This window comes from Centroberyx affinis, unplaced genomic scaffold (assembly GCF_046629955.1).
Source record: "Centroberyx affinis isolate AG114_WGS23_722 - 3 ecotype Tasmania unplaced genomic scaffold, CSIRO-AGI_Caff_v1 ptg001259l_1, whole genome shotgun sequence".
Lineage (NCBI taxonomy): Eukaryota > Metazoa > Chordata > Actinopteri > Beryciformes > Berycidae > Centroberyx > Centroberyx affinis.
Genome location: NW_027279770.1, coordinates 19 through 27772, shown reverse-complemented (window position 1 = coordinate 27772; position 27754 = coordinate 19). Strand labels below are relative to the sequence as shown.

At 42.3% G+C, this 27754-nt stretch overlaps 1 protein-coding gene across 1 annotated transcript; it reads left to right on the top strand.

The window, feature by feature from the left end:
* Nucleotides 1–75: 75 nt before the first annotated feature.
* On the top strand, nucleotides 76–27264 carry LOC139648795 (cohesin subunit SA-1-like; the record flags this gene model as incomplete). Its single annotated transcript, XM_071525034.1, has 8 exons — nucleotides 76–210; nucleotides 23326–23545; nucleotides 24193–24313; nucleotides 24592–24747; nucleotides 25510–25606; nucleotides 25744–25820; nucleotides 26187–26391; nucleotides 27113–27264. Coding segments are annotated over exons 2-8 (837 nt in total), but the record flags the coding sequence as incomplete, so codon positions are not given.
* Nucleotides 27265–27754: the final 490 nt, after the last annotated feature.

Genomic DNA, 27754 nt, shown 5'->3' with positions numbered 1-27754 from the left:
CAGCTGTGTCTCGGTCTGAGGCTGCGCCGCTCCCGCTGCATCACAGAGAGGAAAATACCACCAGATGGCGGTTTAGGATTGCTGCTCTTCTCTCAAGGCGCGGTTCCGCTCGCACGGCCAATTTTCAATATTAAAATACGCACAATATTAAAACAAAAATCGATTTATTATTTCGGAAGGTGATAATCGATTCGGCGATGGTCGTTAAAGGTGAGTGTCTTGTGTTTTGGTCGTGTTTTGTGCGGTGGGAAGGGAGACGGAGCACAGATTAAAGATGGTGGACACAGACAGGGAAGACTGGTTGGTTGGGGGATGGGCGCTAGCGGCTAACGGGGGTGAATGTGCTTTCTCTCTCTTCCTCAGTTACATTATAGCTGAGCCATTAGCTTGCGAGCTAGCTCCAATATTTCGGCAAGATAACTTGCAAGAAGGGCAAGTGGTTGCTGCAGCGCTGCCCTCTTTGCCACAGATTTCCATCAGGCGCCGGAGTTTGGCTTGTCAACAAATAAAGAGCCATGCGGTGTGACGTGTTTTCTTGCTCTTTGCAAGGCAGTGAAGTGCAGGATTCAGAGCATCACCTTCTCCTCTCGTTTGCACACCCGTATTATGATTGTACAGTATTGCCCTCCTGCCGTGCAGTGCTTTCTTTCGTTATTGTCATCAACGTCAATGCCCCTTGTCACGTTGTTGATGACTTTACTGCTGTTAACCTATGGCAGTTTTGCTAATTGCATATTCAGAGATGCCCAGTGTGTGATGTGGATGTGTTCCTCTTGGCTGCTACTTTTTTTGTATCAACATCAACATCCCAGCTCTTTCTTGTTTTTCAAGTTTTCAGATTAGTGGTGACTTTTTACACCAATAATGAACATGTTGCTTATTTCATGAATGACAACATGAGGATGCTTTTTTATCTGATGAACTTGTGCATGTGTAAAACATTATTATGGCGCTTGTCTCCCCCTTCCCGCCCCCTTCTGTGCGGGAAGCAGGCAGCATTGAGCGGGGAAACGTGAGTCACTTCGGGGGGATGGGCTCCACAAGCCAACATGGGTTACTGTTCAGCCCTACAGGTTTAAACAGGATCCTGGCCAGCCCTCCTCTCCCATACTGACTTATGCACAGTGCACAGTATGCAGGGTAGTCGGGGGTAGTTGATAGTAGGTCAGGGTGTCTCCTGGCAGTGTGCATGAATCTCAGATTGTTGCATAACTGCTTTGTTTACAATCAGAGCCATGTGATTTTTCACCCAGGCTGCCTTGGATTGCTGTCTGGAGCCTGCTTGCCTGCCAAGTTGTCACTTATCACTTAATGCCACCAGCCCATACTGCAAACATTACATTTCATATATACTTAAGAACATGTTTAGAGATACATTTCAGAATATACAAAACAAAATGTGTTTGTATGTGTAGATGACATTCATTCAAAATATATTCTGCACACTGAAAATACATTTTCTTCCTTATGACATGTTGGTAACATCCATCTGAATCGAATCAAAATCCCAATATATTTTGAATGAATGTCTTCTACAAGGACAAACTTGTCTTTTGGCCATTTTTTGTGTATTTTGAAACATCTCCCTAAACATATTCTGAAATATATCTGTATGGAAGGACAGCAGATGGCCTGGGAAATACATTATGGAAGTTTCCTTTTTCATGCAGAGGCCTAATTGGTCATTTAAGTTGCATCTTGCAATTTCCCATATTTGACATTTGGCCAGTGCATTTTGGATGTTGACAAACTATAATTTTATATTTCCCAAGAGTCTTGTTAATATGAGTAAGATACTCTTATTCCAAATGAATTGACCTCATGTAAACACTTCATCTGGCCAAGACAAACCTAACTGGCTCCAGTCCAGTTGTAAATTGCAAATGAATGTGTGATTTTCCTGCTAGTGTTAAACAGTCAGTCGAGTGCAGCAGACCGATAAGTACAGGTTATTAGTAATTGCCATGGGTCTGGAGTACAGTATTACTGAATCTTAACTGAAAATATCTTGGGTGTTCTCATTTTACTGCTAGATCGTCCACCCAGGTTTCTTTGACCCTTGAGCCCGCCTCATGCCTTGCGATGGGATATGTCAATTAGGGTTGCACGATATTTACTGTGTCATTTGAGAGGACTCCCCTACCCCCACCCCCACCCCCATCCCGCGTGAACTTTGACCCTCCCTCATACATTGTGAAGAGGCATGGCAGGCCTCCGCTTTTGATGGCAAAGCACATGCAGAGAAGTTGTGTTGCAGAGTTCCTTTACTTTTTCAACAAAAGGGAACCAAGTAGGCTAAATTTGCTCTCACTCTTAGTACAGTTGGTATATGGGAAGCCACCAGAAAGAGGCACACCACCCAAATCATAGGTTCAAATACACCCATATAAATAGAGGAATGTAGCCTATAGTTTGGTCTGAAGCACAACAGAACTGCCTTAAAAACCGTGCTGTGTGTGTTTTGGCCTGTACTGAGGAAATCCGCCATGCACAAAATATTGTTAAACAGTCTTATCTGCGAAGGAGAATCCCACTCAGTTTATTAAATTTCTGCATAGTTTTCATTTCTGTTTATGGAATACAGTGCTGAACGGTCACAGATATAGACCAGTCTGTCTCTTGGCATCATGAGAATAAAACAGTTTGAAGCTTACGTTCAGTGGCATTTCTTGCATTTCTTGACATTTTGCCAGGTGTCCTGTGTAAATAAGAATTTGTTCTTAAGTGACCTGCCTGGCAGAAATACAATTTTGTTAAAGGTGGATGATGTGATTGAGAACTTCCTTGTTTAAAGCTTCAGAATAATATTTAGGGTTAACAGATGTTGGAAAACACCTCATCCTTCCTCCATCCTTTTGATTCTCTTGGCTCCTTGCCCTGGTTGTTCCCATTGTAGGCCTGTAAAGGGCTGAGTATCAAATAATGATACCTATTAGCACCATACAGAAGTTTGGTGTCAATTTCAAGGTATTGATGGGTATCAATTAGCTAAATATTACAAAGGAGTCTCAAGTTTTCTATCATGTTATGGGTTTTTGTATTGAGAAAATCAGTTTCAGTCGGCTTCCATTTAGAAAAGCAAATGGCATGTCCATATGCTGCACAGCAAATTTATTCCATTAATGGGCCTTAATGAAAGCAAGATGAAATGTCTTAATTCATTTATACATACAATGTATTGAAAAGAGTATTGTTTAGACCTTGTATCAAATATGCATGAACAAAACTGGATTCTGTATTATGAACTGTGCGGTGTGATAGCTGCCTAGCCCGAGGCCCTCGCAGCTTAACGGCAGCATGCTTTTCGTTAAAGCCATATGCTTATAACAACATACCTCGGGAGATTATGTAATGGCTTTGACATTTGTCAGGGCGTGTTACATGGTGACCTTGATTCAAGATGTTGGCTATAGCCAGAACAATATTTCCTGTCGCTATGATTGTCCAGGCTTTGGACTTCAGGTTTTCAGCACAATAGAAGGAATGGTGAGACCAAATATCGCTGCCGTCTGCCTTCATTAGTCTGTCTGTTTGTCTGTCCATCTACTTATTTTTAGAAACATGCATATAACACACATATGAGGTCAAACTGAAGAGCACAGAAACTGCTCCACTCAGCACAGTATCAATCAAAAGTCATTGTTTTCTCCATAGATAAAAGTCTGTTCATAAAAAATATTAGAATAAGGCAGTAACACATTGGTGCATTTTATTCAGATGTTCTGAATTTTGCATGTAGACAGTCCATAGAACCCTACTAAAGTTGGTGAAGTTGATATACAAACAGACCTAGATTTTGCTTTCTATACTCTGTTCACTCCTGGCTTCTTTGAGGCTTTCCTTGTAATTCGGCTTCTTGTGTAATTAGTTGTATTGTTCTTGTCAGACCCGCTGACCGTCACATTTCCGCGGAGGGCAGCCCAGTTAAAGGAATGGCGTCAGTGTTTTGAATAACGGCTCGGCGGTAAATCAGTCACAGAGGTGTGTGTGATTGTTTATGGCTGCAGCTGTGCCAGTCAGAGCGGCTGGACTCAAGATTGAAGCACATCAGCAGGGCAACTAAAGACTAGTAACGGGCTTACTGCATGAAAGGCAAAGTCATAACTCTTTCACATCTTACTTGGTCTTGCAGCACTTTATATGCTAGCCTGTAGTCCTTTCAATGAAAGGATAATTGTTACCTGTCAGAAATTAGATTGCTCTAAAGCTAAACTGAATTTTCTTTAACAGTGGGCTCAAGCTGAAATAAGGTGCAGTGGAACGTTTTTCTATTTCCTCAGCAACCAAAATTGAGATTTAGCAGAGTTACAGGGCCACACATTGGCCTGTGAATCAGTGTGCCTCAGGTCTCTACGGTGACATTTTTAAAGGAGCACTTAATTAGACAAATTAAAAAGCATATAAAATTAATTTAGAAGCAAGATCTGTAAAAATAATTGATAATGCCTGTCCTGACTTTGAACATCAAGCTGTGCAGCACTCTTTTTCATTTTTAAAGGATGGTTGAATCGATTTTTAGGGGCATATGCCTCTAAAATTGCAGCACTGCAGAGCCCCTGGTTTCAGTGTAAGCGCCTGAGTTATACAGAATTTTCTTCTACTTTCTCAATAACCAGAAACACTCCTTCAGCCTATGTAGAGTTCATTAGCCACACACAAGCCCTATTAATTGATGTAGCCTCATTACACAGACATTAGAGCTATGGTTCTAACCTTTTTAGTGCCACATAACACTCGCACAGAAAACTCCAAGGCTGCATTAAGTTAATATTGATTTCTTGGAAATGTCACGCACAGTCTAGTGTGATCATACAAGACGAGATGGGAAAATATGAAGAGCTGCTGGCCAAGGAGCAAATTGCATTAACTGTGAGAAGTGTGGGGTTGCATGATATAGCTTATTCTTACGTTCTCAGTTTTTCTTTTCTGAGTAATGAGATATGATACCATTGCTTGCTTCAAAGTAAATTCAGTTTTCAAAAGGCTGCACAGAAAACAGAGTAGCGTGCATGTCAAGTGAGCAACATATGAAACAACATTCTTATCATCATTCACAGTTATCAGCCTCATCAGTCTTTGTGCTGAAGTGCAGGGCAGCAGCATATAAAGCAAAATTGAAAAGATTTGTTTAGCATGGATTTTCTGCATTTGAGTGAAAATCTCAAAGCACACATTAGCTCACAGAACAACAGCCGGTTAAGTTTTCTCCCAGAGAATATGAATAAGGAAAACAGATCACTAACTAGCTCCCTGGCTGCTGCAGGAGTTTGCGTTCCAACTGATAAAGCATGCTAGCTGTGCTTTCTGGGAGTTACCAGCGAGGCTCGGGTGCATCTTTTACCAATCAGGCTGCTTGGCTGAAACTACCAGTGGTTTAAGGCAAAGTATTAATAGGTTTACAATGATGGAAATGGCCAGGCTGATTAGAAAGGAAAATTTCATGCTGTCAGATAACATAGTAATGCTGTGTTGACATAATGATAGGTCAGATAACAAGGTGACAGCAGATTTCTTTCCAGCGCCATAGGGGAGAAAAAATAGTATTGAAAGGGTATTTGCTGAGTAATGCGATGCTGCTGTCAGGTTGAACAGTAATGAGACTATGTGTGTCATGTTGTCACGTGTATGAGACTGTGTGTGTGTGTCTATATGTGTGTGTGGTTTGTGATCTCACCCTGGTACTCCTACATGGTTCAGTGGTTGCTAGGCTGAGCAGGCTGCTTTTACCTGCAGCTGACGCACAAGTCTGGTTGCTGATGCAGCCAAGCTGCACTGGCTGACAGTGGCTATCAATAGTTTTCTAAAGAGCAAAGAATTAGCAAACAATATAGAGCTAGGCTTTCTCTTCCAAAGCCAAGATACCTCTGTTTTTCAGCCCACTACCTAAATGTCAAATATTGTCTCATCCTGGTTCTGATTGAAACATACTACTACTTTTTGCGCAATTATGGGTTTCAGTGTCATGAGCTGATGCTTCGTTCCTACATTTTCAGCTTCACTGCTGCCATAATACCAGCTAATTTAAAGAGTGGATATAAATGTTCTGTGAACAAGGCTAATTGTAACTGATCTTAGTAACTAGATAGCTTCTGTCCTCCTGCATTTGTTGAAGCACACTTCTTGCAGCCCATAGTGAATAGTGAATCTCAACCACACAATGACTCATATCCTTGTCTTTGTAAACATTTGGTAGAATATTTTCATCTTTTAACATGGATCCAACACTGAGATGTAAATGCATGAAAAAAAATCTAAGCAAGGGCTAATTATTGTAAGTCTGAATTATGTGTCAATGTGGTCTGTTATGTGTTAATGTGGTTCAGTGCTTGCCCTCAGCCTGGCTCGCACCATAAACTGTCCACTCATCACTTGCTGTCTTTGCCATCACTTGAAAAGTATCCAATTAAAATGGCGAACTGGCGGTTTTTCAATTTGGGAATGGGTTTATACAAAAGGACTAGGCTATCTCATTGCTGCTACCAGCCCAGTTGCATTAGAGCTGTGATAATGGCATTTTTGGGTTTGAGTTTTTCAACATGAAAACAAGTAAATGACAGAAATACACATAGCTTGAGTAGCCAATATTTGGTGGCTGAATATTCACTAACACAGTGGCACGCATGCTAAAAAACTAAAATATTTTCAAACAAGATGATAACATTATTGAAAGTGTGAATTTGGGGATCCAGTGAAAAAACTAGTTTCCCTATTTCCCCAGTGTGTTTGCATGTGTAAAAAAAAAACGTCACACTTGCATTAACCTCTGATGTCTCTTTCAAAATGCAACACATTTCACAATCTCCGTTTGTTTTTTGCACTTGCACGGCTCTAAATAGTCCCAACAAACCTCGCCATCTGTGAAAAAGTAGATCTGCAGTTAGTCCACTGACTTGAAACTTTTGCCGGTCAGAAAAAGAAGCACAGAGAAAATAAAAACGCAACAAAATTTTGGAAACTGCCATGGACTTCCTCTGGAAAGCCCAAACCATCCATGTTAGGTCACAACCATCACTGCAGAAAAAAACTGGGAGGGATTAAGTGTTGTTTATGGACATTTCAGTGTGTGGCAGCTCTCTAGCTGAATGTCATTTGACTTCTGCTGATGATGGTTAGGAAATATTGCTGCTGCCTGTGTTTGGATAGCCTGCTCTGTTGACACTAACAGCAGTTGATCCTGCATTTTACATCAAGGCAGTAAAGTGGAGCTTTGTAGACTGGAACACCTTATTAAAGACTGAGCCTCAGACAGACGGCTCAAAGAAAAGACTGCCACCACCGCTTCACTCAGACTGAATACAGGGCAGAGTGTGAGCTTCTGTGAACAGTGAGCCTATGGGTGCACTACCAGGTGCAGGGCGTTCTCTGCGTTTACATTTGAGGCATTTAGCTGACATTTATCCAGAGCGACTCACAGTGTGAAACTGTAGAGTACAATGCAGAGTGCAGCATTGTAATATGCTTCAAATCCTTGATCTCCAAGATTACAAAGCCACTAATTGTAGGGAGTGCAGGGGTCACAGCCACAGTGTCATGACAACATATTTAACATGTAGTCGAACACATGCTCCTATATCAAGAAATAGTAACATAATATATTAAATTGTCCTTCGCTACCTTCAATGTCAAGTTCTACTTTTTCAGTTTTGTAGGTAGAAAGAATTCCTCCTTTTGAAGCATGGGCTAATACAGTATAGTATTGTGAAACACCTTGGATTTGCTTAAACATTTGCTGTGGGAGGTGAATTGTATCTCTGTCTCCTCCAGGAGTGCAATCCATGGTTTATATGAATGGGAGAGGAAGGTGATGATACATTATTGATCCCTGTGTGGGGCATTAAAGTTTGCCTCCAGTTGCAAAGGCGCAGACATAACCTGTTTACACAGTCTCCAAGGGCTTGATGTCTGGGAGATTGTAATTTCTTGCCTTGGCTTGAGAGGGATTTGACTGGGAGTTATTTGGTTTTATGTTCTGAGAAGCCAGATCTGATTTTGGCACGAGGCCAGACCCGCAAATCCTTCAGGTGTCATTTATACAGGCGAGGTTAACAACCAGCCTCAGACAACAGTAAGAACCACCTCCTCAGCATTGGCTGTGGCAATGTGTGTGTCTGAGCCGTCAGTGCTATTTACACAACCTTGCTTAATATTGATTCACTGGCCTGTGCCAAGTCAACTCTCCGGCCATCCAGAGTGGGAATGAATTGGTCACAAAAGGACAGAAATTTCAGCATAGTGAGCTATTAGACCGGGCTCGTACACAGGTCTGGAAAATATAATTTGCCAGGTCATCAGAGGTATGGAAAAACAAATGAAAAAGTCTTACAATACAAATTGAACGTGGATATGTCCAAAATTTGAGGTCTGGAAAAGTATGATATTTTAAAATGGAAAATGTGTAGCAGCAACCCTGATTATAGGAGAGGTTTGATGCTGGTACTGTGGCAATTAGGCTGCGTTATCCAGTCTCCAGATTTCCATCAATTTCATCTGTTCAGGTGAATCCCATTGAGCCCTCTTATAAGGGGAGCTGCAACCGGCTAGATTTACTGAAGCGCTGATCAGGCGATTGTCTTCTTGGCTTTGCTCACTGCCCCGCACTGAGAGATTATTACATCTGTGTTTGTATCGCTCAGACCACATCTGCTCTCCCAGTCTGTGTATAGGGGATTAAGGGGTTTCCCTGCCTGCACTAACTGCGCATCACCAGATTATTTGTACTTAAGCCTCCTTCGCTGTTTGCTACTAGCCCCATATTATCTTACCAGCATTAACCACATATAAACTAAACAATCCAGCACAATATCAGACAAACCCGCTACCCCCAGTTGATAAGATGACATATAATTATATATACAGGGCAGGAAACTAGCCTTTTTTGTGCACTGGCCACGGTGCACACTGGGCACAAAATTCACCAGCCATTCATCAGCCATAATTACTATTTGACTAGCCACAAATGACTTTTGCAACAGAATAAGACCTTCGAACAATGGCAAAATTACCAAACACAGTCAGTCAGCTGGGAGCTAGTGTTAATTTGCCACTTAGGTTTTATCATTGGATTGGATGGGTGATTTCCCCAACTCGATTCAGCTCTCCTTGCCCGGTCGGGCCTTGCCGCCGCCACCACAAATTGCCTCAGAACCAATAGGGTGAACACTGTTTTTTCAATGAGACATAAAGAGATACCTCCACTCTGGATTAATGCCCGCTTTCTGGTTTGTTTTCTGCCACATTTTGACCCCACTAGACATTATCATGCATCCCTCTGGAAGATGATTTCAAGTCAAAACATTGCAGAATAAACCACTCACTATGAATCCAGTGTGTGGTTGTTTGCTTTATAATGTTTTTTTCTGACTTACTGTCTTGCCATTTGTGTCAAACACCTGGCTGGGTTTTTGCATACCTACCTCCTCGAAGCACTGTTTTAAATCAGCTGTCTGCTCCAGTCAAAGCTCACTAGCCTCATTCTCTGATTCCCTCACCAGCCTATATCTAGACTGTTATTATCCCCCTCAGCCGTACATTATCGCTACATAACACTATTTTTTTTTTGTGTGCTTTGACATCCGTCTGCTCACATTAGCAGGCTGCTCCTGCTCCTGTGAAATCTTCCAAGTGCCGTCAGGTCATTAGGAAGTAATAATGGGTGTGGGGACTAATAGCCTCCGCAAGGGGTGTGTGTCTGTCAATCTGTGTGTGTGTGTGTGTGTGTGTGTGTGTGTGTGTGTGTCCCTCTGCTCTCCCCTGCCCCGTCTTCCCTCTCTCTCTATTAGCAGTGAATACCAGGCAGAGTGAAAATCTGGGCCAAGGTGAGAGAGAGAGAGAGAGAGAGAGAGAGAGAGCACAGACGGATGAGAGAAGAACAAATGAGTCTCTTTCTTTTTCTCTTTCCCCTACCCTCCCTCTCCTCTGCTCCTGCTGCTCTCCCTCTGTGCTGCTGTCACTTTCTCTCTCTCTCTCTCTCTCTCTCTCTCTCTCTCTCTCTCTCTCTCTCTCTCTCTCTCTCTCCCCCCCAGCCCCCCCTCTCCTTTACCCCCCCCCCCCCCCCCCCTTCTCACGGCTCCATTTTGCGTCAGCTGCAGCCAAGCAGGCAGCCATTGCACACAGAGAGAGATACATTGCCTATTCTCTGCGCTTTCCTTCTCTTTTATCTCATTCTCTCACATTGCCTTTTTTCCCTTCTTATCTATTTATCCTTTATTCATTGAGGTAGTTCTCAGGAGATTAAAAAAAATCTATTTTTCAGCAGAGATCTTTGTCAGTTTCTGCAGTTCACACAGCATCTCTCCCCTCCCCTCCCCTTTTGCTAAAGTCAGGCTTTGTATAGAGCGGAGAACGAGTGTACAGTAGTTTGTGGCAATAACAGATGGCTGTGTGTGTGTGTGCAGGAGCATGCCTATGTCTGCTCAGTCTGCTCAATCTCTGTGTTTGATTCTGTGTCTGCGAGTTTGTGTATTGGAGGGATGATCTCATTATTCCCATGCGACATAATCCTAATCTGGTTAAAGCGGACTGCCACAGTCGGCCTCAAGGCTTTCCTTGATTATAAGGCTGAGGCTCTTTGCTCTCACTCCATATGTATATGAGGGGCTGGCAGCACTATAAAGTGCAATGATTGTCTCGGTGACTTAGCTCCTAGCCTAGCTGTGGCCAAACGGGATTGATTGTGGTTTGAGCTCACTATTGGGGATCCGCTCGTCCTTCACTGAGAGAGGTTTTGAAGGCTTGAGAACGTCCTCATTCTTTATGGCATTCCTGCTATTTATATATTTGACAGCGAGAAGGAGAGTAGCATGCATGTGGTACAGCAGGGTGGTGTGGTTAGTAGGTTCGAGCCCTCATGTCTGCAGGCATCCACACCGCTAAAGTGTATTTGAGCATGATACTGAATCCCTACCAGCTTCAGAGGAGTTGTCATGTAGTTGACCCTGTGCTCTCACTCAACAGAGAATTTCCCTATGGGGATCAGTACAGTAACACATTCACTATTTGTAAGAAACAGAAAAGATTAACTCAGTTTCCTTCCTTGTATCCATTACATTTGGGCCACATGCACATCGGCTGGGTTTGAACTGTGCCAAGGTGAAGCACAGTTAATTCAATTATTGTCTTCTTTGGGTTGTGCAGGCTTTTACATCAATTTATGATTCCATTCATCGGACAGTTTCCAAAGAACCTGATTATCTACTGAGAGAGACCAAGTGGTTTTAGAGGAGGTTAGAGAGAAAGTTCTCAATGGAGCCCAGCCTTTCTAAAAAAGAATCAGAAATCACTTGCAGTCTTTACAGCTTTAGAAAACACAAAACATTGCTTTTGTGTGTGTGGGAAGGGGAAATTATGAATCAAAGTTTTTGGGCACGTCTGAGGGGGGAAAAAGTGTGACAAAATGCGACCAACTGTTCATGCTCTGGAGTCCTGCAGAGGCAGAATGGACGATATGCGCCGCAAGTTGAGCGGTGGATACCAACTGAAGGCATTGCTAGTATGTGATGCCTGCTGTTGGCCTGCTGAGTCACAAGGGCGCCCAAAACTTCCTGTTTCTTGTGGTTTATTGGTGCGGCGTGTGCAGATCCTGCAGGTTACAGCCTGATGCTGTCACCTTCCTGTTTTCCGTTTCATTTTCTTTGATTTTATCACAGGCAAACATGCCGTGTTGCATCTGTGTTGTCTGATCTTGCAGCATATCTCTCCCCGTCTGTTTCGCTCTCTGTCTGTCTTGGTCTCTCTCCCTGACTGCCTCTCTTTCTTTCTGCTTGTGTCTCTGTCTAATTTTCTCCGTCTGCATCTCTCTTTAGTATTCCTCTGTCAGTGTGAAAGCCTCTTGCCGCACACATCAGAAAGATGCTCATACTGTGATTTTTTTTTTCTTTTCCATCGCTGTTTGTCCTTCCCTTTCTTTTTCTTTGATTTTTTTTTCTACTCTGATGTGTTTTGCAGATCTGAGCAGTGAAACAGCCTGTCTGCTGGAATCAGATACCAGCATGTAGACTAAGCACCAGCCTATCTGATGCAGCAGGGTCCTGGCTAAAGCCGCCGCAAAAACTGTAGCTGGTATTGGATATGTTGGGCAGAATGGACTGGGTTGACTGAAATATTTAAAGTTGGCATGTTTTACTCATCATACCGCTGCATGGACCTTGTTGGCCCTGCAGCCTCAGAATTTTAAAACCAAGTAGCTTATTCAGAGTTCAACTGTTGACTGCTTGTTGGCCAACCGCCAAAGTGCTTCATATAACAGAGAGAGATGCTCATATTTACCAGTTTTCCACCCGTGGTTTGTAATTTCTGGCACTGCACTAACATTTTTAATCATAGTAGTAGTGCATTATATATTATCTGTGTGTAAACATTCCAGGTTGTGACCATCACTAATTGGCATGCAATGTACAGCTAAACTGACTGTTTCTCCCCTGAAGATGTTTTCTGTAATAGCTTCCAGCTCAGGACTGACTCTGACAGGCACAATGCACTTGACTTTGGACAGTCTATTTGATGAAATCCATGGAAAAAATATACAGTTTGAGTCTAATTGATGCAAAAAGAAATGTGTTTTTATTTATTTTCAGGATAATTACAGTTGCATAACTCCTTAAATGACTCCCATGACAGAGTAGTTAGTTAGCTTGGTAGCTTACGACTGTCAAAAACCCTGAAACTGCTGCTGCCCCTCAAGACGCCAACAGTTGGAAGGAGAAATTTATCCAAAACAACAACAAACATAAAACTAGCTTCAAGACTCTTGGTATTGGCAAGACACTTCAGACTTTAGAAGGAAGAATGAGAGGCCAACACTGTCCTGACCAGTCAGAATTGGGGTAACAACACATCACTGGCTGTGATGAAACTGTCTCCTCCTCGTTTGTTCTCCCAGAACTACAGATGAAACTGTCTAGCTTGATTGCAGGCTATTTATCTTCATTCCTGCTGTAGTGATGCTGTACGTCTGGAGGGCTGTATGGCGTCTAACCAGGTGGTTTAGACAAATATACACATCCTTGTTTATTTTGAGTTGTTTTGCCTCCTTGGAATGTAAGATGGGTGGGGCATCTTGCGTTTATGGGAAATATTCAGTTCTGTTTTGGCAGACACCATCAATCCAATTTTCGTTTTTTTTGTTTGTTTTCAATTTGGAATCACTTGACACTATATTACACACTATGTAATTAGTCTTTTTTTCTCAAAACCTAATGAGACACAGACAGACCTACATATGAAGAGTTTTCTTCCAAATTGAAATATCCACCAGTTACAGAGAAATTGACACCCACTCTCCCTTATTGATTGCTGGCATGAAAGTTAAGCACTTTATGGGTTAGTTTTGAAGTTAGGAGTCATCTTGTGACATTTGCTTATAAAATTGTCCTTTTTTTCAAGTAGGCCAATGCCTGGTGAATTTGAGGTAGCAGAAATTTGGATAAAAAAAATGGATATATAGCATTTTGGAATGAAACATTCATGTATACAAACAATCAGAGGGGTCAGAGTGCAGAATCAAGCAGTTGCTGTGCCCTGGGTGACACTCGGGGCTCTGTGTCACTTTGACCTGCTTTCTTGCGGTTTAAACCTGAGCATTCCAGTCATGGGTTGATCCCTCGGACCACCAGAAGGTTAATGAGTCCATTTAAAACAATGCAGGCTAAGCTAGTCCACTGCCGCTGACACCTCTCTAGTAGCCTTCAGGGATAAACCAGAGACGAGGAAGAGGAGAGATGCGTCACTCTGCCTCTCCCTGCTAACATCATAACACCGTCATAACGCGAGACCAGAGTGTGCTCTCACTGTTTTCAGCGTGCACGGGGAAAGATGAGAGATGCCGTATGGTTTACAGTTGCAGATATCTCCTGTTAACAACAGCTGAGGCTGATTTGGGTCAAATCCTCCACAAGCTGAAAGCGTCGTGACAAATGGTGGTGTGAAAAACTAATTAAAGTGGCAAATGACTGTTGAGGAAAAATGACTCAATTTGAGGTCTGTGCTTGATTGGTTGCTACGGTAACAGCCCTAGGGAGGAGTGCTTTGCGGGGGGTTAACACCCATATGTGCAGTTAGGAAGTTTGTAATATTGAGTCCACTAACTTTGTATACCCACCACTTTTGAAGATTGAGACAGACAGACAGAGAGAGAGAGAGAGCTGTCTCGATTGCGCAGGGTTAATCCGCTTCAGCTGGAGCTGGATGCAACACCAGCCTAGCAAGTCGGTGGCTGTGGTGTACAGAGACAGGAGAGACGAAGTTAAGTAGCTTTAGCTTGTGCCAGTCAATTAGAGCTCCACAGAGCAGTACATTTGCTAAGCCTGTGGCTGTAATAGGAAGAGAGAAGAATGCCCTCTCTCAGTTTCTCCCAATTGTATTATGTTCAGTTGGGCTCAACCAAGCGCTATCTTGTTTGAATTATGGCCCTGTCAACAGTTTATTAAGTAATAAACTGGGCATTATTCTCTCTACCCACGGTGGCTTTTGCTTTTACGCTCCTGTGAATAGATTATGGATGTTAGATCCTACTCAGCAGCAGTGTTTCCCCTATGTTTCTTTCCAACTGTGGTGGTAGGAAGAGCAAAGCCATATCATGTAGGAGGCTCTGAGGGCATCCTCCCCCAGGAAGAACATTTTGATCAAGAGATTTCACCTTAAACCCAGTGTTAATACGTCAGAGAATTGCTGCTAGGAAATATGACTCAGACTCACAATACATTTAAGTCGCCATTAATGCTTTGTGAAAAATAAATATAACCAAAACACAACTGAGAGCTTAAGTGAAGTCACAGTAGATGTGTTGCTGGGAGAGAAATTTCTGTTTGACTGGTAATACAAATCTTCCAGCTCTAGTCAAGTAGGCTAATTTCCTCATAATACTTAATGTTATTGGTTTTCTTGAGCTTAGTTTCAGAGTCTAGATCTAGATAGCTAAGTCTACTTGTCCTGTCGGTGCTTCAGTCCGACTGACGAACTGAGGTGAATTTGAGGAGATGATGAGGAAACGCACTGCCTGTGGTGCACAGTAGTGGCACATAACTGTCAAAAGCACCGCAGTTGTATCTTGCCTGCTGCTTTACTTAAATCCATTTAGAGTAAAACTTAAATTACTTTGCAAATTCTTTAGTTTATACATGAAACACTGCTCAGCAGAAACCTAACTTTTTTTGGCTACAATCCACAGTGTCTGGTAAGCCCCTGAATTATTTTCACTATTTTACCAGCCAACTAAATTAGATTCTTAGAAAACAAAAGGGCCTCTGAGCAATGATTGGTTACCTCCCAAAGTGACTGGAGGAGTGTGCAAACTTATCAGCCACAACAAAAGATTTACCAGGAGTCGGCTGGTGACTGGGGTTAATTTCCCTCACTGATTACAATCGCTTTGTGTCAAACACATTTACTCTCATGCAAACGTGCATACAAACAAAAGTCTATAGCTGGAGGAAGTCAAGCCTTTTCTGCGCAGGACCCACACCGACTAAATATAGTGTCTCCCTGTGACACCAGCTCATTAAAGCAGATAGTAACACTCTTGTCATGTGGGAACCCATCAAAAAGCCCTCTGGTCTCCTCTCTGTCCTGCATCTCCCAGCCTCCCTCCGGGGCTGTGGGAGCCGCTGCCAGGGGAGTGCTCTGGGACAATTTGGGCTGAAACGGGGCAAGGCAGAACCATAAATTGTTATTTTCACATAATTATTAGCTATCTTGTTGGCTCTTGAGGCAATAGAAGCCATGGGTGGAGCAATACTTCTTTCTGTCTTGTGAGAGAACCCACACGTCTTACCCTGAAAATACACATTTTTCTAGTTAGTCTTTTCTAATCTGTCTCCGTAGCTTTGGATCAATAAATTCCATTTGATTTCAGGAAATCACTTTTCATTGTGATTGAAGAAAGCATATTTTTCACTAAGCCAAGCAGGGGCTGTCTGGTGATATTTTGTTCCAAGTAGCATGTGTGCAATTTTGAAAACATTCAGCAGCACAGAAATGAAATGACCTGTGAAAATAAGTAAGGCTGAATCACAAAATGCATTTTTTCTCCTTTTTCAGTTCTGGGTTTTGTGAGTGCTAAAATGGTAGCACTGCATATCCCTGCTCAGTGGGTATGAATGCATACATTTGTTTAGTTGGTTATGTGTGCTTTCCTGCATCTGTAAGGAAGTAGATGAGAAAATGTAGAAATGAAACCCTGACACTCTGTCCTCTTCTGGGGTTTGAACCCCTTCATGCTTTCACCAGCAGCTGCCTTTGAAGCCCTGCTGACTTCAGACCAGCTCTCCACCTGAGGCGACACAAACACTGTTAAAACTGTCCAATTATGTATTGTAGCTTCATTAACTTGACAGTAAAGCAATTGACCCGCAAACAGCCTATAACTGCTTGATAAATGCTTCTAAAATAGACCACAAGCCAGCTTTGTTCCCTCGGCCTGTAGACTCCGGCGAAGCGCAAAATGAATCATATTAATACAACTTAATGGACTTTGCAGCATGAGGCTACATCCTTCTCTTTCACATTGTCTTCTGTTATTTGTATTTCCAATCTTACATGTCATTTCCATGCAGTTGGGCAATAAATTATACAGGGATGTGATTGTTTTTTTTTCAGGGTTCCCTAAGATTTCATTCTTTTAAAACGTCCCTCCTATTCAATTGTTGGGAGATTTTGGTTTTCTACTTTTCACCTTTTTTCTGTCGTCCTAATCACATCAATACAGTATCATAAATTCATATGTTCTTAGTATAGTATAAGTATTAGTATATTCCCCAGTGGGAAATTAACCCTGCCAGTGTTAGTACTCAGCTTTACCCACTCACCAGTATAAGACCACTACCTCATATCCTGAACTATCATAGCTTAGCCATTAGATTAAGTGAATTGAGACTGAAATAGCAAGTGAGCCTGGATTGTCTTTATTGATTGCAGTATATAGAACATGTATCTGAGCTGCCGTCCTTTTTCTAAGTCTTTTCTCTTTCTCTCCTTATGTTTGTAATGCTGATGCTGTTGGTGGTGAATCCAGTCTTATGTTTCTGTGTCTCGAAGGCGCCGTTTCTAGCCCACAGTGTTGAAAACATGGGCTTACTACACTCTGTCTCTGGAGATAATGGCCAATTATAGCAGATGCATTACAGGTTATAGTTGTTGGAAGAATCAGCCAACAGGGACCACAGCGGCAGGATTGTGTGTGTGTGTGCGTTTGTGTGTGTGTGTGTGTGTGTGTGTGTGTGTACACTGACTGTACATATTATTAGCAACACCAGCTCTTTCCATGAAACAGACTGAGCAGGTGAATCCATTGAAAGTGATGATCACCTTATTGTTTTCACCATTTAAATCCTCTTCAGTCCTTGTGGGGCTTTTAAGCCTTGAAACAGTTGAGGCATGGATTGTTATAAAAGGAGGCACAACTCAATATTAGGAAAGCGTTCCTGATATACTGTACATTCGGTTAGGGCTGCACAATTCATCGTAATTAATGTCTACATCATTCGTTATTATAGAAAACTGGAATATTGGCAACATTGAAACATTTACTTTCAGTCTGCTGTAGTTGAAAATAGAAAAAATGTTGATATAAGATGCAATGAGAAGGGTGCTGGGAGCAGCAGGGTGCAGGTTCAAGCCCCCATGTCTGCAGGCAGCCGCCCTGCTGAAGTGTCTCTGAGCAAGGCACTGAATGTGTAGCTGACTGTTCACTCTCTGACCTCTCTGTGGAGGGGGGCGAGTGGACAGGGCTGCACGATACTGACAAATAATCACATTACGATTAGGCTACTTTGCAAAAAATTGCAATTGCGATATAAATTGCAATACAGTATACAGACAGATTTTTCAATATTTTAGATTTTTCAGCAAACAACATTTTCAAAAACGATTTTCTCTGTTTGAATAGAAATTAAAGGTTTTTTTTGTTAGATGTTTGTGCGTTTTAATTTAATTGGGCTCAGTGCCAGAAAGCCATGTTTAGGAGTTAATTTTGAGCACCCACCATAAAAATTATAGCAGCATCTAACAGTTTGGAAATTGAAGTAGTTCATATGGCGAATTTTTTCTTTTTTCTTTCTTTTTTTTACTAATTACGCAGCCCTACTATGGCAATCAGTAAAGTATCACATAATAAAAAGTGCAGTGAAATATATTTTTTCCCTCAAATCACCAAGGCTAGCAATTGAATAATTGTGATCATAACAATCTAGTGAAACAATCAGGACTATCACTGCAGCGATAATGCTCGGCCCTACATTCAGCGCCGTGCTGTTTAGTGTAATTGGCTTTTTAAGGGGGCAAAGCCTGTCAGCCTCCATGGAGGCCTGATTGGATCTATAACCGGTCCCGTTCTGTTCTGCTCTCCGCCCTCAGTATGGTCCCTCCTGTCTGCACTCAGCCAATCAAATATGCCGTCACCGCCGGGCTTATGACCCACACCAGTTGCTATAGCAACGGCGGCCTGCCTCCCGGAGAACATGTCATGCATGTTAAGTGGTTCTCGGATGCTCGCTCGTTGTCTCTCTCTATCTCTCGCTCTCTCTCTTTAAGTAGACACACACAGACTGAAGTGACTCGGCAGACCACAGATGGTAAACATGAGGATTTGTTTTAGTGTCTCTGAAGCAGCACTCATAACTGCACTGCCTGCCCTCGGGTGTGTTTGTTTGTGTGTGTGTTTGGGAATGAGGGGCTACAGTTACACTCAGAATATCTTATCATTCTGAATGAATTTCTTATGACAGAAGTTTCCAAAATGAACTGTTTTCAAGAACACAAAAAGTGATTTGATAAGGTGTTACATGTAATCGGAATAAAACTTTGTTGACGTGTGTAGTTGAGTAATCCCACCTAGCAAGATGAGCATGCATCGTCTGATATGCATAATATTTGCGTTTTTGCTCTTCTTTAGAATTAAGCAGCAGTCTCAGCAGATACAGGATATTCTTCCACCAATCATTACGCAGAATTGTTCAACCACGCATGCCAAAAAAAAAGTGTGTAAGTCATTGTTTTGGGCCAGTCATCCATCGAGGTTTTCAACCAATCTTAAATCTTTAAACGTTTCCAACAAGAAAGCTGCATTGCCAGTTTTCGCACCAGCCATGTTTTACCAATTCACAGAAACTTGTTGACATCACTTTTCTCAAAGTGGATGAACATGTGCAGAATATTATGTATTCCAACCAAAGAAAGTCATTGTGCGAGTTTATATGCCTATTCGCTGCTAATGCTCTCCTTTGGAACAGATTTTCAGTCAACGAAATTTCAGTTGGCCAGGCTTTTCCGTTTAAAGGTTTTTACATGAGACGTTTTATTCTGATTGGGCTCGTATATGGATTACTAAGGGAATATTAGACTCCATGTAAACCCAGGTAAAGTTTCCTAACAATTTTATTACAGTACAGATGGAAAATAATCTCTCTTGATCCTGTTTGACACCTTCTGAGACAGGATATGCTTACACACGCGCACACACACACACACACACACACACACACACATTCCGTCGCACCACCTGGAATGTCAGGGTGAGTGTTTTGAAATGTTGGGAGCAGAGAAGCAAACAAATCTGCTGCCCTCCAACCAGCCACTGGCCTTCACTTACAACTCACTGCGATTCTACTTCCAGAAATAAGCTCAGTGTGTGTGTGTGTGTGTGTGTGTGTGTGTGTGTGTGTGAGAGCAGATGTGTGTGTGTATGTGAGAGAGAGAGAGAGCAAGAGAGAGGTGCAAAGTGAATACAGTAGGCAGCTTCTCTCTTATCCTCCAGAATTGAGGAATAGTTCAGGAGACATACTGCAAATTATTCATAGCCTCCTGTCGAAGCTGCTATGCTCTCTCTCTGTGTGTGTGTGTGTGTGTGTGTGTGTGTGTGTCTGTCTGTCTGTGTGTGTGTGTGTGTGTGTGTGTGTGTGTGTGTGAGAATGAGAGAGAGAGAGAGAGGATGCCAGTGTGTAGAAAAAAATGAGGAAAGCTGCTGTTCATTGAGGATTATTTAGTTGTAGGTCGATAATGGGTCAGGCAGACACCCAGCTTTTACACACACACACACACCCTCCTCTCTCTCTCTCTCTCTCTCTCTCTCTCCCTCTCTCTCTCTCTCTCTCTCTCTCTCTCTCTCTCTCTCTCTCACCCCCCCTCTCTCTCCCTCTGTAGCACTGGAGCGAAGAAACACATAAGACCCAATCATTGATTCAAATTAAGTCCCTTTGGAGAGAGAGAGAGAGACGGATAACTGGATGATGAGTGGGACAGAGGGGGATGATGGGAAAACGAGGAAAGTGAAAGTGCACTGCAGCCAGCAGCTGAGATATAATGATCCGTGAAGAACGGAGGGATGATGGGACGGCGAGGCGGGGGACATCTTTAGCAGCGGGTGGGGAGCGTTAGCGGGTGGGGCGGGGGTTAAATTACATAATAAGGCCAGTCCCGCCTCCTCTGTCCTTTGCCCTGTCAGTCACATACGGCTGCACGGCGATGGCTATAATTCATTCTTAGTCTGATGATTTGAGGAATGAAATCATTTGATTGGCGTATTTCTGGCATCTTCTGTCAACGTCTTGACTATTTTTAGCTACTGCAGACATTCTCAATTATGTGAATTGTTTCAGTGTGATTCATTAATTGTGCAAACTAAAACTGCTCTGGATGATTAGACACGATTAAACGAGGTGATTATGTAATAACACCAGCATCGCTGTCCTTTGCCCTGTCAGTCACAGCCAGGTTAACTGTCTTCATTCAGTTCCCAATTCGACGCAGCGGGGATGATTTTTAGGCTACATTTACCATGGATGTGATTTTTTAAGTGTTTGTTTCCCTTCTGTTTTTTGTTTTGTTTTGCATTTCCATTCAGTCCTTTAGGCATTTCCTATTTCTGTCGTTGCCCCCATTTGTTTCCTGCTGTTTCGTGTTCACACCCCTGTATCCAAATCCAAATTTCCAGGTTATCTTCAATTTCAACTTCAACTTTATTGTCCCCGAGGATGTACTAACTTTATTGTCCCCGAGGATGTACTATGTACTAAATTTGTGGCCCTGTGTGGCTCAACGGGCAGATTGTGTATGCTACAACACAGCCAGTGTTAAGACTATGATTTCCTCTCAGGCCACCTATGCTAAAAATGTATGCACTCTTGGTACTGTTAAATTTCCACTAAAATTATTATTATTATTACTATTTACCAGGGATTTGTTTTTCCTTTTTTCCCCCAGGGGTAGTTTCCCAGGGTTTAAGGTGTTTACAACATTCATATTGCTGTACTTTTGTGTTGTTCTAATCACATCCCAGTATCTAAATTCAGCTCCCCAGATGAGGGGAATTGGGTTAGGATTGTTTAGGCTGTGTTTATTTTTATGGGTTTATTTCCCGGGTTGTCAGTTTTTGCATATTACATTCCCACTCTGTCTTATTAGGAGGTTTCCACTTAAGAGCCTACGTGCGCAGACAACTAACTCTGGATTTAAAAAAAAAAAAAAAGACTAAAATAAAAAAGGTTTGCAGGAGGATTTTTTTTAAAAATCTTTTTGTGTTATCATGCCATGGCTTCCTGCCCTTTTTGCACTGTCCATCCAAACTCCATCTATATTCAGTTCCCTGCACGACCAGGATTATTTACACTACATCTATCTGTGCAGCCCTGTCAGCAGAATCGGGCCTTGTTATCCTTTTTGGGGTCTTATATCAGTGCTGTGGGAATATCAAGTGCTTGCATCGATCTGTAGCTGATGTGGACGGGAGTGTGCAGGTCAAATGGCAGCCATGAGCACCAGCTGGCCTCTGTGGGCTCCGACTTTGAAGTTTCACTTGAGTTTGGAAGTGACCAACTACTAATTTTATTAAAAAGTATTAGAACAAACTAACCCCATACCCGATTACTACTTTTGCAAATACGCTTCATGCCTGTATTGACTGAAATCTTCTATCATGTGGAGTCTCTTTCTCACCGTCTCGCAGTTTGTTCAGATGCCGGCTGTCTGAGAGCACTGAGCCAGACAGAGGTGATTGTGCTGTCTGTGTGTGTGTGTGTGTGTGTGTGTAGTGTGGTGAAACAGAGGGCTCTCCTTGCCAGTGCTATTCCTCAGTACAAACACTGTGTGGAAGAGAGTATTTAAATACACACTCTCTTAGCCTGCCCCCTACTGTTGCCCAGACCTAGTTTCAAACACACACGTACACACTCATGCACACTCCAGGGAAAATACACCCCTAAAACACTTTGTACATAAACAAAACTGAAGTGAAAGTCAGCCCTGAGTTAATTAGGGGTTAGGTTATTTTTCTAAGCCCACTTTCCCCTGTTAAAATCCAATTAAGCAGTTTGGAGATAGACTTAGGGCAGAGGACTTTGTGGATCATACTGCCTCTGGTGGCTGAGTGCGGTACTGCGCTGACTCGGCTGTTGGCTCTCATTAGCATATGAACAGGTAGTCAACCAATGTTTTAATTAACTTAGCTGCCAGTCATCTTAATGAGCATTTAGCCACAGGCTGAGCTCTGGCTGAAAGGCACCATGGGATTGTTTAGTTACGTCTGCATCATCTTTGGCTCCAGGGATTTTCCACTACTTGAACCATATATTACTGGAAATCATATTTACCTCCAAACTTTCTCAAACAATGGCTGTTTTACCTAAGGGCAAGAATTTGATTGAATCATAGCTCTTTTCTCCCTTCTGCATCTCCCTACTTTCTCCAACTTTAAAATTGTGGTTATGGCACAAATCCACTTAGAAGTTTTGATTTGATTTTGCTCTTAATTCAGTAAAGGAAGTGTCCCAATTTTGATGGAGTGTGATATTTTTTTTAACAAGTCCCAGGGGTTTCAGTGAAATTATTTGACACACTCCTGTGAGCAAATCCACCTAACATGTGTCCCACAATATTTTGCTGTTGTAGTTCTCAAAGTGGCCAGTTGGTGTCTTCCTCTCCCCGTTTCCCCCCTCTGAACAGTCTGTTGTGTTCCTCCTGAGTGAAAGATTGAACTGTCTCTCTCTGCTTTGATTGACATTTTCTGATTGTAAACATCTTCCCATCTTTGGACACTGAGTCTTCAGACTTCATGCAAACTGTGAGCTGTGAGATAAACGTTGGAGACATGTTGAGCAGTTGTTTGTTACGGCTTAATTTAACAAAACATTTGTGATTTGAGGCACTCACTTCATACAAAGTCATTTAAACACGGTATCTGCTTAAGTGTCTATACCTACTAACAATTGCACAAGGAATAGTTGCATCAGAGCTTTTGTGTGAGAAATTAACCACTTATAATTACTGGTTGTTCCTAGCTTACTTTTTTAAAATGTGTGTATTTATCATGCATTCTTTGTGTTTCTCTCTGTTCTTGTCCAGGGGCTGCAGAGTTTTGAGTGCCAGCGTTGAGTGCAGTCAGTCCTGGAGCGTCTCCTCTCTGCCCCTAGAGACCTTACCCCATCAGAGCTGCCGTCCTGTGCCTCTGCCGTCGGACCTCACACGCACCCTCAGTCCTGAAGACACACATACACACACACTTGCACACCTCGCCGCCACCCTCGCCGATCAGGATGATCACCTCGGAGCTCCCGGTCCTGCAGTGAGTATGGATTATCTGCGCTTCTGGGTGACATTTTCTCAGTGGCACATGTCGTGTCGTCTCAAAGTGAAACATTTAGGAGCGCGCAGAAACAGAAAATCTGGGGCATGAGCTTTAAAAAATAAGTAATAAATACTCAAATCCCCAGTTACACACGCTCCTCTTTTGTACGGTAGACAGAAATGAGAAATTTTAGGAGCAGATGCTCCTTAAAAAGTTGCCCTCCAAGGCCCTTGTTCTGGAAATTGTGTGCAAGCCAATGTGTGTGAGAGATTACACATGTTGAAACATTTGCCTGTCCCCTGGTTTAAAGTCTTTGAGTGACTCATGTTTACAGTCTCTGTTGGTTAAATCTGAAGGGTTTCATTCCAAAACTTCAAAACTGATGTTTATTGCTCAGTATTTCAAAAACGTAACCGACTGCATCATCTAAAATGTTCCTGTTTTAGTAAAAATCTTTAGTTTGACTGGAATGCCAGGCCGAGTTTACCAATCCATAGCATTTGATTTTCATCCCCACATTGTGTCATGTTTTTGAAAAGCTTTTTCTCTCATTTTGGAATAAAACCCCTCATTTACTCTGCGGCTGAATGAGCGCAGGGGGTGACGTTTTGAATGATTCGATATGTGTGTTTCAACTCTCTCAGGGACTCATCCAACGAGTCTGGGGCAACGGACGCAGTGGGCTTGAGTATGGCCATGAGTGAGATGGAAGACCCAGAGGTGAAAGGCAAGAAGAAGAGGGGGAGGCCTGGGAAACAAGCCCCGGTAGGAGTGTGTGTGTGTGTGTGTGTGTGTTGAGAAAGAGGGAAAAAGTGAAAAAAGCTTGCTTAACAACCAGACTTTGTCTGTCTCTGTGTGTTTGTATGTGTGTGTGTTTGCTTTTGTGTGTATAGTGTGTGCACTGTGTGAACAACCCTCTGTGTGTGTGTGTGTGTGTGTGTGTGTGTGTGTGTATGTGTGTACACGTGTGTCATTGTACACATGAGTCTTTGGGTTCCTGGTTCCTTCCTGTGTAATTTACTTCTCCCACCCCCTCACACCAGGCATCCAATAAGAAGCCTCGGAAGTCACCGACGGACAAGGGTGTGGGCGTGGCCAGAGGGCGAGGGAAAGCCAATGGCGTGGCTCAGCACAACGGCGAGGGCGGAGACCCTGTTACACTGTTCGAAGTGGTGAAACTGGGCAAGAGCGCCATGCAGGTGGGTACACACAGACGGGAATTTTTACCACCCGCTTGTTTGTGGAATATAATGGAATGAACCACAGCGGAAAAAAGCCTTTGGTTCTGTTTTTCCTAGTTCAGCACATTTGTCCATACTTTGAAATATAAAATTCCTAAATATATTCAATAAATCACTCTGTTGCTGCTACCTGTCCGACTGGGATTTTTTTAATGTTGTTATGCTGTTTCATTATTCTGTTCATGTCAGCTCCCTAGAATATGTTTGAGGTTGTCTGATAAAGGCCTTCTTGGCCGAAACGTCGTGTTTTTAATATTCTGTAATAAAAATAAACATTTATTTTAGTGGAGAGAGTGTGGCACCCATCCATTTGGTACTTACAGACCATATTTATGTTTGCACCTCTGCTCCGGTTGTTGGATCCAGATTTATTTTCTGTGTAGGAGGTTGTAACTCAATATATACGTTTTTGTTAGTTATATATTTCTATAATATCCCCCTTGTAGGCAAATATAGTGCGTTTCAAAAGATGGTATACTGCTGCTGTTGTAACTAAAACTGTAACCGTTGTAAATAAATCTGTACATAATAGGTGTACCTGGAAACAGGAAAAATATTTAATAATACAGTATTTAAAATGTATACCTGCTTCTGAAACATTCAGCATTTGTGAGATTCATGCTGATGTGCAACAAGAACACTTGATAGATCAAGACTGTTGATTTAACTATGTTTCTTTTGTGTGTGTGTGTGTGTGTGTGTGTGTGTTCCTGTCTACAGTCTGTGGTGGATGATTGGATTGAATCGTACAAACAGGACCGAGACATTGCTCTGCTGGACCTCATCAATTTCTTCATCCAGTGCTCGGGGTGCAAAGGTAAGACTTCTAAAACGATCACAACTCGATGTAATCAAAATCATCTTGTTGCTGTGGGCGCAATGCGTAAACTCACAAGAATAACTTATCTAAATCTGATCTAAATCCTGATGCTATCATTATTGTTTTGTGATCAGGCACGGTGAGGATTGAGATGTTCAGGAACATGCAGAATGCCGAGATCATCCGCAAGATGACAGAGGAGTTTGACGAGGTAACTGCCATTCAGGTTTATTCAGCCAGTAATTAATGTTCTAGTGAAAAGAATGACTGATTGCCATGTGGATACAGATCAATTGTTAGATAGGTTAATATATCACTGATATGTAGATGCAGTGTGCACAGTGTACGCACTTCTCAGGTTCCAGTTAGAGCAGGAATAATTATGCAGAGGACAATGAAAGTATTCTACCTCACACTGAAAGGCTTCAAACCTGTTCTGCTACTGTCATGTCTCTACTGCTTCTTCAAAGAAACTCCATTGCAATTAACGATCTGATGCTTTATTGATACTATTGATACACATGGTCTTGAACCCAGATCCTACCACATCACCTCACCCTCACCTTTTTGTCAACAGGACAGCGGGGATTATCCTCTCACCATGCCGGGGCCGCTGTGGAAGAAGTTCCGCTACAACTTCTGCGAGTTCATCTGCGTTCTGATCCGCCAGTGTCAGTACAGCATCATCTACGACGAGTACATGATGGACACGGTCATCTCCCTCCTCACCGGGCTGTCTGACTCCCAAGTCCGAGCCTTCAGACACACCTCCACACTGGCAGGTAATGGCGCCAGGTTTATTTATGCGGCACTTTTCAAAACACTCATTAAGCGCGTTACAGACACTTCTTCCTTGGCAAGTAATGACACCATGTTTATTTGTGCAGCACTTTCCAAAACGGTTATTACGCGCATTACAGTAATGACAAGAAGTTTATTTATATAGCAATTTGCAAAACAGTTATTAGGTGCTTTGCAGTAATGACAGTAAGTTTATTTGTGTAGTACTTTGCAAAACAGTCGTTAAGTGCATTAAAACACCTGCACAGTGGCAGGTAATGACAGTAAATTTGCACAGCCTTTTCAAAAAGTTCCAAAGGGCTTTAAAGACGATAAATAGCCAATAAGATAAACAATAAAAATACCAGTTTGTCGCTTGCAGTGTTTTGCTTGATTTGAAGCAACTTGTATCAATGTGTGAGACGACTGCTCCACTCTTGCATCCTCGTGTTTTGATCTGTTTGTGAGTATTTTGTGTTAATAAAAAAATGATAAAGTTCATCATAAAACTTTAGGAGGAAAGAATTTAGGAGTAGTATTCCTTTTGATATTGGACAGTTTATCTAGACCTGAGTACAAGCTGGAGTCTCTTACAGAGTTAGGAAGAGGAAACGTCAAATCAAAAACAACTCCCCCATGAGGTACAGTCTCACGCATCTGAGTATGTCTTTGTCACTGAGTCTTATCTGCGTGTGTTTGCGTTGTGTGTTTCTGTCTGTGTAGCGATGAAGCTGATGACGGCGCTGGTGAACGTGGCGCTGAACCTGAGCATTCACCAGGACAACACCCAGAGACAGTACGAGACCGAGAGGAACAAGATGGCCGGCAAACGAGCCAACGAGAAGCTGGAACTGCTGCTACAGAAGAGGAAGGAGGTGGGCTAGTGGGCGATTTGACTTTTGACCTGTGATCATTTGATGGAAGGCATTTGTAAGGACAAGAGTGTGAAACGCTACACACAGATATTTCATGACTGAAGCTGAAATGATTGCTCCACATAGTGTATAATGTATCATATTTTTTAGAGTCCGCAATTAATAATCATCACCAATATTGAAATACATTTTATTTATTTTAGAATGTCCACTGTAGTTGAAAATACTCAAGATGTTTATAGAAGATGCCAGAATTGTGCAAAAAATTATTTGGTTCCTCAAATCATAAAGATCAATAATCATGATTAACAGTTGTGATCACCGTATCAGTTCAGCTCTAATTACGCAGCTCTATTGTGCTAAATATCAGAATGTCTGTAAAATATCTCTATAAACAGTCTGCTGTTTGTGTGTGTGTGTGTGTTTGTGTGTGAGAGAGATGAAGTGTTTGACTGTAACTCGTTTTCTTCTCTGTGCAGCTCCAGGAAAA